The sequence below is a fragment of the Suillus discolor genome (assembly GCF_016758755.1).
Source record: "Suillus discolor strain FC423 chromosome Unknown F5147scaffold_34, whole genome shotgun sequence".
Lineage (NCBI taxonomy): Eukaryota > Fungi > Basidiomycota > Agaricomycetes > Boletales > Suillaceae > Suillus > Suillus discolor.
The window spans coordinates 195242-207620 of record NW_024541281.1 but is presented as its reverse complement, the minus strand read 5'-3'; the positions used below and the strand labels follow the sequence as shown (position 1 = coordinate 207620).

The 12379-nt window shown below is 49.4% G+C and overlaps 2 protein-coding genes across 2 annotated transcripts; both read left to right on the top strand.

Annotated features, from left to right (window-relative positions):
- The first annotated feature begins 3875 nt into the window (after positions 1 to 3875).
- F5147DRAFT_614023 (WD40 repeat-like protein) lies at positions 3876 to 6969 on the top strand. Its single transcript, XM_041432493.1, has 4 exons — positions 3876 to 4040; positions 4104 to 5628; positions 5681 to 5858; positions 5910 to 6969. The coding sequence occupies exons 1-4, from the start codon at positions 3985 to 3987 to the stop codon at positions 6773 to 6775; spliced, it is 2625 nt and encodes an 874-aa protein (XP_041291767.1). The 5' UTR covers positions 3876 to 3984; the 3' UTR covers positions 6776 to 6969.
- Positions 6970 to 9401: 2432 nt separating this feature from the next.
- Positions 9402 to 10983, top strand: F5147DRAFT_223218 (AAA domain-containing protein). Its single transcript, XM_041428684.1, has 3 exons — positions 9402 to 9622; positions 9673 to 10015; positions 10070 to 10983. Exons 1-3 carry the CDS (start codon positions 9558 to 9560, stop codon positions 10703 to 10705), a joined length of 1044 nt encoding a protein of 347 aa, XP_041291766.1. The 5' UTR covers positions 9402 to 9557; the 3' UTR covers positions 10706 to 10983.
- The last annotated feature ends 1396 nt before the right edge of the window (positions 10984 to 12379 follow it).

The following is a 12379-nucleotide window of genomic DNA, read 5'->3' as shown; positions in this document are numbered from 1 at the left end:
CAAATACCCTCCAGTTGGCGCTCCCCTGACGACAAAGCATCTTATCGTGCAACCTACACGGGGGAGTAACATGCCACATAAGTATTTGTACGTGGTCTCAATCTTTAGTCATGACTTCAGGCCATCGACATATTTTTATCATTGAGCTGTCATTTCTACATATATTTCGAGACAGGTGTCGTGGGTTGGACGCTGTACTAAGGCACGTGTACATTTGCCAATTCTTCACTGTCAATGGTTTCAACATCAGTTACAGCACAGCCTACATGATAGAAGAACGGGGTACAACAAATTGGTGGAGCTCGGACATGGACAAATGCCAGGCGCTGGTTCTACCCTGCTCTGCAGACAAGTCGATTGAATGTGCGTTTCCACGTTCTTTGTATCGCAATAAACCTAGTCTCGCTATCAATTATTTTTCTCAACGGGATTCCGTCCCCACCTTTACTGGTCTAGACAGGTTGCCTTACTCGCCAACTTTACCGTTGTCACCATGAACAACCAAGAGCAGTTCTTTTTTTGTCAGAGGTATGTTTTTCTCTCTGGTGATCGTTATTCCCCACCCCGCTTCCAGGGACCCTTTTTAGATATCATATCCACATGTGCTGACCGCGTGTCAATGATGGCTCGGAAAGGGAAGCCCAATGATTAGCTCCTATCACTCATTGGTGCTTGAACGCTTTGTTCCGCTCCGAGTCCAATCGACGTCGGTACACGTAATCCTGGTCCTCAATATCACTCTCTTTGGAATTACATCTCAACCCTCCACAGTTCGCCGGTGTGGATGGGCTATATGGCAATAACACATAATCACAATAATCCAACTATCCAACTATTCTTCGAGACTTGGCGGGAATGCCACATCACTTGATCGCATTGTTATATATCAACTATCATTCGTCGATCATTTCTCTCGTATGTCTACGAGTCACTCACTCACCTAGATGACAATCCTTTTACACCATGTGCTCTCTAATCGACATCATGTGTTGTTCATCCGCCTATTTTTGCATCGGCATCGGCGTAACTACTCTAAGCAAGAGATTCCGATCATATCGTGGGCGCCTGTACTGTCATTGGTCCTGTCTACTCTTGCCAAACATGCTGGGACACCCTGTCGTTACTCATGTCACTGAGTACCGCATTTAATCCAGCTTGGAGATCTCCGAGAGAGTTAGCTCTGCTCCAGCAGCTGTCGTTGGCTTTTGCGGGAGCAAATGTATTCGCTCGTGAGAAGCATTTGTTGGACAATGTTGCGAGTTTTCTGGATCCCACCGTTTGGCCTCATTGAAACTCCTCAGATATGTTGGGGGAAACTGGATTGATATGTTCTGTATCCCCACTAACATCCAGCATGGTGACATCACAAGATGGCAGTCGATTTCATTCATGTCTTGTCCCCCGCTTTATTGCAGAGTTTTTATCTTCGTGGCGCGGTGATATTGATAAATCTTTCACAGGAAGCCACTCTCCACGATCCTGTTCGTAACCAGCACTCGATACAGAACGACCATTTGGCATCAATATCTATCAGGAAACTTCCGTTAACTCAAGAGTCTATGATGATCTACCCAGAGTTCTCCGTCAAAATGTTCGTTGCGAAGGGCAAACACCACGAGATGAAGGACTAAGAAAAGAATAGACTTGTCTGCCTTTCGTGGTTTGAGGGTGATTACACCGACTGTTATCCAGATGCTATACATACTGCGCCTGGTCCAATTTAACTTAGTAGTTCCACTGCGGCCCCCTCATCCTGCAGTCACACTTAAAGGCCTGCCGTGATGCCGTTCTTCATTTTGGATTTTTGGATTCAATTTTAGTGTCCCCGGCCACAATGAACCTGAATCTTGATTCAATTGAGCAGGTCATCCCCCCTTGCCCCATGACCGAGGGGGCGTCCTGCTATTTGAGGCTATAAAGGTAAAACTTTCACTCCGGCTGCCGACAAAGGTTGTGTGTCCCATGTCTGGCTCTGGGACACTGCTCCTGACAGAAAAGAAAATCGTGTCCCAGAGTGAGGTGAGGTGAGGATTCTTGCCTGGGACACGACTATTTCGTCATGGAGCCAGCAAGAAGAACGAAATGTCGTGATTTTGTAGTCCATTGTGCCGTCATTACCTTTGCAGCAGCTCAGAAACTCGAATGATGAGGCTAAGAAATTATCCCTCGCACGACACAGTATATTAATTACACGTTCTTACAACGAACCCAGAATTTTCTGCCACGAAAAGTAGAATAAGGGAACGTGTCTGGCTTGCGTAAGTACATGTATGGATAGTGATCCTAAAGTGATCACACAGATGTCGGGACATATGACAGCAGCATCAGTTCGAAGGCTTCTACTATCGGTTCCCACTTACTCGGACAAAAGCGACAGCATCCCGAAGGCTTCTTGCTCCACCGCATCGGCTCGCCACTTCTTGGGCAATATCAAAAAACTTTTATCTGGATGACTGCTTCGTCGTAGGCACTTCAAGCATGTGGGAGTCGAGTTAAACTCCTAGAGGCTTGGAAGGTGTTCCTTAGCGTCTGATCTCCTAGAATTTATTAATCTCTGTCTGGAATATTGTTGTAGGCTGTGGCAAACACCCTCTAAGTCTGTATGAGTTCCGTGCATCTCAGACAGACGTAGAAGGTGTTCCTTGGCATCTAATGTCCGCGTCTAACGGTATGTATTATAGAAAACGCATCAATGTTCGGGACCGGCGTTAGCCAACAATTGACGCGGCACTAGGTGTCCGAAACCCGCAGGAAAGATGGGGGGCCAATTAACGGAGATTCGTTTTCATGAAGACCATGGGCAATTCCGAGGCCAAAAAATGATCCGCGGTCCATAGATGCTGCCAGAGTTCCGGCGTTGGTTATCCCAGTGACGGTAGAAATCGAACATTACCGCATCAAATAGTCTCGGGAAGAAACCTCCAAGACAGGCGCAACAATAGCTGAGCCAAGGTGTACGGTAATTTTTGATGTTTACAAGACCGTTATTGACGAGATATTGATATTTCTGTAGATGATACTTTTGCAATCAAGCACGCTCGTCAGAGTGTGATCAAAACAAGCGAACTTGAATGTGCTTGGGATTTTAGAGAGTTGATTGTGGGTATGTTGTGCGGGGTGACGTGATGTGGCGGACGCGGAAACGAAAAGAAGTTAGATTTGTTGACTTCTCATTTGTTCGGAGGTTGGCCTGTAAATCGTTTACACGGCCTTGACAAATTATAGGGGACGGGACCCGCCATGTCTGGGTGTAACACATGGATGTCGACATTGACGAGAGATCAGCAAGCGTGTGGCGTGTATAACCATGCACACTGAGATTGGGTTCTTGATGTATGCAATGTTCCATGGTAATCACCTTCAAGAGGGTCGCCACGTTCATTTGAGTATTTGGAACCAATGGGAATGAATGTGTGCACGAGGTGAGATGCCACAACGTCCTGCTCTGACATGTGACCAATCTGGAGGAGCAAAAGCCAAAGATTTAAGAAAATGCTTATGGAATCACCGTTGGAGGTATGGACATGGATTGTGACTGAGTCTGCGCTTTGGAGCGTCTTGGTCGTCCTGAGCTAGATCCATTCGGTAGGGAGGTAACAATCGCAGCGAAGTGGTAATCAGATCGCAATAGTAATCAGACAATCATTGAGTGACTTTCGACCCGGCGGCCTGTCACGGTGCAAGGTACAAAATAGACAAATTTTGACTGGCGTGTGCCAATCGAAAGAACCAAAGAACTGGAAAGTAACAAGGTAACAGCGTCACCGGGGACTTTGGACGGCTTGACCTGTCTTGATATAAAAACTGGACAGTGCTTTTACTAGCAGACCACTGCCGACTTTGGTTTTAGGTACACGGCAGAAGATGCCGACATGGCTAAAATGAAACTCCGCTCGAATATGACCAGGCTTAGTTGTGTGGGGGAGGGTGGCTCGGCGACAGCGAGAAACGTTTAAGGATAACAACTTCTATCTTGTCATCGTCATGACCCACCAGCAACGCCCGTCGCTGGCCCTCGCACCGTCGGTCAACACTACGACGTAGGTTATACTCATTATTCTAGCTTATCTGAGCCGTCGTTGACGCATATACTTGTTGACCAGGGTAGTCACGACCACGACGACCACGACCACTTACGCGCCGATACAACTACCACCCCTACCACCTCCGGCTGAGCCAAAGGACCCTAGAGAATATCCTTTGCTTCATGCTAAGTTTCCTTCATCCATCAAGAGATTCCCCCTTGTGTTTCCTAATGGCTCTCGTGCGACATTCCGCGACGGGACAGACGGCGAAGGAGATCTGGACGAGGAGGAGCCAATTCCGAGTGGAAAGGGCTGGACAATGGTAAGACCTGACTCAACCGGCAGTTCAAGCAAGGTTGTTGGGCTGGTGGAGGCCGTTGAGCGCTATGGCAGAAAAAGGTCACACGGCACTGACAATATGATGGAGGGCGTAGAGCCTACGACTGAGCGTGAAACACATACGCCTCCCCGAAAGAAGGCAAGGGCGACACATCTTCCGCCGATTACTACTTTGAATGCAGCCGCACCTCCATCACCATTACCATCTCCTCATGGGTCACCACCACCACAGCCTATATGGCTCTCTGCACCTCCTAGTGGCGCCTCTTCCCCACAACCTCAAGCACCACTACAACCAGATCTTGCCCTAACAACCCTTCTTACCCTTCCGTCTCTTTTATCACATTTTACAAGTCTTCCGCAACCGTTACAATCTCATTTCCTCCTTACTTTATTACGGCATTCTCCCTTACCCGTTCTGCGGACGTTGCATTCTATTTTAACTCCGACTCTGGCGCGTGATTTTTTAACATTACTTCCCCCGGAACTTGCATCCCATGTTCTGAGTTTCCTTCCTTATTCTACTGTAGTTCGTGCCTCCAGAGTATCCAAAGCTTGGCGCGTCATTATCGACTCTGATCCTGTACTTTGGTCAGATCTACTCAAAAGTACCAAGATCTGGTTTGGAGGCGTTACAGAGCGAGCTTTTGCGCATTCAATCTTTGCTAGACGTCGCCTCAATATTCCCCCTACTCCCAAAACCCTTCCCCTCTCTCATCCATATAAGATGCTCTTCAAATCCCGACAACTCACTCGAACTCGATGGGTGGACAACGAGAACCCGAAACATCGATCCTTCCCCGCACACGGCTCCTCTGTCGTCACTTGTCTTCTTCTTTCACACGGACGCATAATATCGGCGTCCGATGATCACTCAATTCATGTGTATTCCCCTTTGACAGGTGAACTCCTGCAAATGTTGGATGGCCATGAAGGTGGCGTATGGGCGCTTGCCGCCTGCAAAGATACGCTCGTCAGCGGGTCGACTGATCGCACAGTCCGAATTTGGAATCTTGCAACTGGTCGATGTACGCATATATTTGGCGGCCATACAAGCACTGTCCGATGTCTGGCTATCGTCAAGCCAGAGTGGATCGAAATCGAAGGCGATAGCGGTGTCATTACGAGGGAAAAGTGGCCAAAGCGGTCAGTGATCGTGACCGGCAGCCGTGACCACTCCCTTCGTGTGTGGACTTTACCTCGCCCCGGTGATCCTGAGTACAGATGCTATGGTGCAGATGACTCCGAGGCTGACCCAGCTGATGTAAGATTGTATAAGGCGTTTCGCATTTTGTTCTCATATCTTTGATTTGCAGGAGGATGCAGATGATAATCCGTATCATAAGATGCATCTAGAGGGTCATGACCATGCAGTTCGTGCTCTCGCCGCCCGTGGCCGCACCCTTGTATCCGGCAGCTATGACTGTACTGTAAGAATATGGGACATCGTCACTGGCGAATGTAAATGGGTGCTTGTGGGCCACACACAGAAAGGTTCGTATTCCTGTATACCTCGAAACCCTGTCATTAAAGCCCCGTCCCTAGTGTATAGCGTTGTACTTGATATCTACCGTCAGATAGCCTGTTCGGGGTCTATGGATGGCACTGTTCGTGTGTGGAACTTACGCACAGGGCAGTGTCAACATACATTGACTGGGCACACATCGCTCGTCGGCCTACTCGGCCTCTCCCCTTCCCACCTCGTTTCCGCCGCTGCCGACTCCACTTTGCGCATATGGGATCCCGAATCTGGAGAACTACGCCACACCCTTGCTGCCCATACGGGTGCTATTACGTGCTTCCAACATGACGAGTTCAAGGTGCTCAGCGGGTCAGATGGTACGCTCAAGATGTGGAACGTACGCGATGGTACCGTTGTCCGTGATCTCCTGACAGGCATCCAGGGTGTTTGGCAGGTAGTCTTCGAGGGTCGTTGGTGTGTCGCTGCCAGCAATCGAAATCCTGCTACAGTGCTTGATGTGTGGGACTTTGGCACTGATGAGGATGAATGGATTGGAGAGCCTCCAAGTGGTTTCTATGATGACGACACTGAAGAGGAAGACGAGGGGGAAGAAATAGAACAAGCAGATGTAGACGCTATGGACCAAGACCTCGAAGTGGAAGTTTCTGAGGAGTCTGCAGAGCCCGAGGAACCTCAGGAGTGTGCGCGTGAGAGCAGCCAGCCGCTAGCTGCCGAAGTCGAGGATGTGCCAATGGAGCGAGTGGAAGGCATCAGGGCATCAAAGTGGGCCCCCCCTTCCAAACCCTCCGGCCATCAACGCAATCGCACAGTCCTTGGCGAACCTTCTAGCAGAGCGATTTCGCACCCAGTGGACGGTATCCCTTCACGCTTACCACCCATTAATGAGACGCCCACGCGTCCCAGAATACGCCAGAAGCAAAGGCGTTAATTGTATGTAATGCATCCTAAAACAAAGTCGCTCATTCTTTTTTTATTTTATCTGGTTGTTTCCATTATGGCTGGTGGTACATATTTGTGGCATCTTGACATCCGTATGGATGGGACTTGGATCATTGTCATTTGCAGTATTCAAACATTTGTATCAGTCGCAATGGAATTGAAATTCATCCTGTGTTGTATGTATTCGGGACTCCCGCTAAATCTTGAAATTCCGTGAAATCTAAGCTGCAGCTGCAGGAAATTGACGGTCCTCGAATCTTGCTTCAATCAATTACATTTCGTAAATCTGAGCGTGGGATTTCTTTCTAATGAGGCTGAGGTACCGTGGCAAGCCGTAAAGAACCTTTCACCGCAAACCACCATGGACAGCTTCGACAACTTTCAATATACAGATTCAGCTTCATCGTATGGCGGCGCTATCAGCGTTGTAGATGATAATTCCTCTGTATATACTGCAACTACGAACACTGGAACGCCAGTCGACCTAGAAAGTCTCTCTATCGTAGACGATCGCTCCCAAACATCCTCATACAACAATGGACACGAAGGGCACCACCATCACACACCGAGAACTGGTGTAGATGAAGATTTCTATGCTGTTCTTGACGACCTCAAAGACGAGGGTACTATGGATCTCCCTCCTCATGCCTGCAGGTAAGTTTTACACGTATTATTCGTGGGATATGACTCAATCCGTATCGGTCCCGCTCAGCTACTGCGGAATCCACTCGCCAGCCTCCGTCGTGAAGTGCCTTGTGTGCTCTAAATGGTTCTGCAACTCGCGCGGCAACACTTCCGCCTCACATATCGTGAACCATCTAGTGCGCGCAAAGCATAAGGAGGTTATTTTGCATGCCGAGAGTCCGCTCGGGGAAACTACCCCAGAATGCTATAATTGTGGTAGCAAGAACGTATTCATGCTGGGATTTATCCCCGCAAAGAGCGATACTGTTGTTATCCTTTTGTGTCGGTAAGCCTGCCAGGTTAGCACCGAGACTCATATTCATGGTATATGTGCAGCCAGCCCTGTGCGACGGTCAGCAAGGACATGTCTTGGAACGCTTCCCTATGGGCACCGTTGATCGATGACAGGTCTTTCCTTTCGTGGCTCGTGAAGCCTCCCACCGAAACCGAACAACTTCGATCTCGTCAGATATCGTTCAACCAGATTAACCGCTTGGAAGATCTCTGGCGTGAAAATGCCAATGCCACGCTGGAGGACCTCGAGAAGCCTGGTGTTGATGATGAGCCGCAGCCTATCCTTCTCCACTACGAGGACGCATATCAATATCAGAATATTTTCGGACCTCTCGTCAAGATCGAGGCTGATTATGATAAACGCCTGAAGGAGAGTCAGACTCAGACTGATATAACTGTCCGATGGGATGTTGGTTTGAACCAGAAGAGAGTTGCGTGGTTTTGCTTGCCCAAGCTTGAGAGTGGCGAAGTCAGACTTGCGGTGGGTGATGAATTACGGTTGAGGTACCAGGGAGAACTGCACAAAGCTTGGGATGGGGTAGGACACGTCATCAAGATTCCGAACAGTAAGCTTTATGTCACGAGACAAAGTGTTGCGCTCATGCTCATTTTCTAGACATTTCCGATGAAATTGGGCTTGAATTGCGACGGACCGAAGGTGTACCTACTGATTGCACGCATAACTTTGCGGCAGATTTTGTCTGGAAATCCACCAGCTTTGATAGGATGCAGTTGGCAATGAAGACGTTTGCAGTCGATGAGAAGAGCGTTAATGGCTACATTGTACGTTCGTCACTCTATCCTATTGAAGTCGCTGAGCCCCTCGCTAGTATCACAAGCTTCTCGGACATGATCTTGCTCCCCAGGTTCTCCGCACGCAGATGCCTAAGCGTTTCTCTGCGCCAGGTCTTCCCGAGCTTAACCACTCTCAAATGTATGCAGTTAAGAGCGTTCTGCAGAAGCCCATTAGTTTGATCCAGGGCCCTCCTGGTACTGGAAAGACCGTGACCTCCGCTTCAATCGTCTATCATCTTGCCAAGATGAATCCCGGTCAGGTTCTCGTCTGCGCGCCGTCGAACGTGGCTGTCGACCAGCTCACTGAAAAGATTCACGCCACTGGTTTAAAGGTCGTGCGTCTGACTGCCAAATCTCGCGAAGCTCTAGACTCTAGCGTCGCCTTCTTGACGCTGCACCAACAAGTGGCAAATAATACAACTCACGTGGAGTTGCAGAAGTTGATCATGCTGAAGAACGAACAAGGAGAATTGAGCTCCAATGATGAGAGGAAGTACAAGACATTGATCAGGCAGTGCGAGAAGGAGATCTTGGGTGCTGCGGATGTTATCTGCTGCACGTGCGTGGGTGCTGGTGATCCTCGCCTCAACAAACTCAAGTTCAGGACGGTGTTGATCGACGAAGCTACGCAAGCTGCTGAGCCAGGTGCGGAGCTTGTATCCTTTGATGAATTAGTAATTGGCTGACCTTAAACCAGAATGTATGATCCCTCTGGTGCTTGGGTGTAAGCAGGTTGTCCTTGTCGGTGATCATCAGCAGCTTGGTCCGGTTATCATGAACAAGAAAGCAGCGCGTGCTGGTCTGACACAATCGCTCTTTGAACGTCTGGTTGTACTCGGCAATAGACCCATTCGTCTGCAAGTACAGTACCGCATGCACCCTTGTTTATCCGAGTTCCCCTCGAACATGTTTTATGAAGGCACGCTACAGAATGGTGTCACTGCTCCAGAACGTCTTCGCAAAATGTTGATTTCCCTTGGCCCGCCCCGGACACTCCGATGTTCTTTTACCAGAACCTTGGTCAGGAGGAAATATCCTCCAGCGGAACTTCGTTCCTCAATAGGTACTTCTCATGTCTCATCTCTATTTGCAGCCGCTCATCACTGATCCCAGGACGGAAGCATCCAACGTTGAGAAGATTGTGACCAAGTTCTTCAAATCGGGTGTCGTACCTAACCAAATCGGCGTTGTCACACCCTACGAGGGCCAACGTTCCTACATTGTCAACTATATGCAGTTCAACGGGTCTCTCAAGAAAGAACTATATAAGGATATTGAGGTGGCCAGTGTCGACGCCTTCCAAGGACGAGAGAAGGATTATATCATTTTGAGCTGCGTTAGAAGCAATGAACACCAGGGTATCGGTTTCTTAAATGACCCTCGTCGCTTGAACGTAGCTTTGACTCGTGCAAAGTATGGAGTCGTCATCCTCGGAAACCCAAAGGTTCTCAGCAAGGCAAGTCGCTTTGGTGGTCGATCCTACAGTCCGCTGATTGATTGAATCTTATAGCACCCACTGTGGCACTACCTTCTTACGCACTACAAGGAACGTAACACCCTTGTCGAGGGCCCGCTGAACAACTTACAGGCGAGCATGATACAATTCAGTAAACCTCGCCGCTCCCTCGTCAAGTCCATGGACCAGTTTCGTCGCCACGAGACAAATGCACGGGACTACATCCCCAGCACTGGAGGTGCAGGCAGATCTGGAACACCAAGTCGCTTCGATACTAGTTTCTACCGCACTCATGATGCTCTCGGATACATCCCGTCTGACGTGCAGTCTCTACGCTCCCAAGCCACTTATTCCTCCGGACTCCCCATGTTTGCAGCGGCTGGTGGATTTGGTCCTGGTATACCCCGTGGCTCCGGGGGTGTTGGGAAGCGCAGTGCGTACGGTAGCTACGCCAGCTCCATCATCTCTCAGGATGCTGGACCGCCAAGCACCGCAAGCATTGGCGGTTCTGCCATGGCGTTCTCGCAATCAGACCGTTTACAGAGGCGTGGCTCCTTCTCCTCTGCTGCTGGTGCTTCTGACATGGCCAGCATGAGTGGGTATGATTACAAGAGCCAGGACGGTACGACAGACCTCGACGACGTGAAGAGCCAGTATGCGGGGACGCAATCGGGCGTGACTGTGTTCTAGATGGCACGGGTTATTCTACTGCCGCGGATCCTATGCGCGCACTATGACTGCGCGAGCTGGTTTGTGTGGGACTGGTTCGTGGCTGGTGACGCCACGGCCAGCTAGGCCAGCTCCCTTGCACTTCTTGTCGCATCTTGGCAGCCTGTCGGTGTCTTCAGGTTATCCCTTTTCTTCAGAGCGAGCCGGCGGTTGTCATGCGACAGTCTCGTCGCATGCACGAATGTTACGGTAGCATCCGTATGCCTGCACAGTGGTCTGCGTGCTGCTCTCCGCGTATGCGGTGTTTGACTTTTTAAGTACTTTATGCTTATGCTGAAATCAAGATATGTGATGCATTATGTTTCTTGTATGCAGCAGTCGATAGATGCCTTGTCAATAGATTAGGTTGGCCATGCAAGTATCGGATAAGGTTACATATCATTGTGTGCTCTATTGGCGCAAGCAATCCAGATAATTAGGTATGAACGAGTGGTATCAATTCAGCTGAACGAGAGAATGCTGCGTATGATGGTAGTCCTCTACCGGGAACATCACCGAATTGCGTAAATATCTTCCAATGGATTCAGTAACATCTATTCCAATGAAAACGCTCAGAGGGGACAAGAAGCCTAGCGGGAACCTGAAGCGAATCGTGATAAACATGGGAGGCACCTTGGGAGAACCGCAAAGCAGCTGCTGTGTGGGGAATGCGCGACGTCTAGTGGGGAAGAGGGTCTGGTACTTCCAGTTTGCAACGTTGCTGGTGTAGTTTCATTGACCACATTGGATGTCTCCGCTGGTGGCGTGCTGCCGCTTGAGGCACCAGCGTGAGCTTGCCAGTTACGAGGAGGACGTTGTAGCCGCAACAACTTATCCCTTTTTCCACTGTGGGCATTAGCGGTGCGCTGCGAGACAATATCAACGTGACTACATGGATGTCAAAAGGTCAGGACAGCTTACATATTTGCCTCGTGTTGCAGAGACGTCTACAAGGGGAACCCCGAGTAGACGAGGAGTATGGCCCTGGGACGCGGAGGAGCGAGAAAAGATACGATATACCATGTTTTTGATTTTGGAGCCTTTGGCGTTGCGCGTAGTGCTGGCGCCATTGTTGCGTCCAGTTGGATCAAACTGTCAAGGATGGTAAGACGTGCATCAGATCTACCGTATCATATGGACTTACATCATCGAAGAATCTATTAGTCGGTATTGGAGCGAGTCTTGGACGAGGCCGTGGGTCCGGGATGGTTTTCTACAGGACTGAAATTAGGGATTGTACAAAACAACGAGCGTGAAAGCGGCGTACCTTGACAATTTTCTGAGTGGACTACATGACAGGTCAGCGGGCGTGAAGTATGATACGACGAGATAATTTGCTCACCTGTTGGGGCTCCTTCTCTGACTCGCTCAGAGGAACTATCCATGTACGAACATGGTTGTCAGCACAGCCAGTCGCGATGAGTTTGCTGTCCTCAGAAAATGCCACACACCAGACTGGATCAGGGTGCTCGAGTGGCTCGCTGATGGGTTCGAATGTGATCAGGTCAAAGAACCGCGTCGTCTTGTCGTGTGACGTGGTGGCAAATTTGGTGCCATTGGGAGCAATGGCTAGTGATAAAAGAATTCGGTAGTGCGCGTCGAACCGTTTGATGATGTCTCCGGTGGTAGCATCTGATATTCGGATGTCTCTCAGGT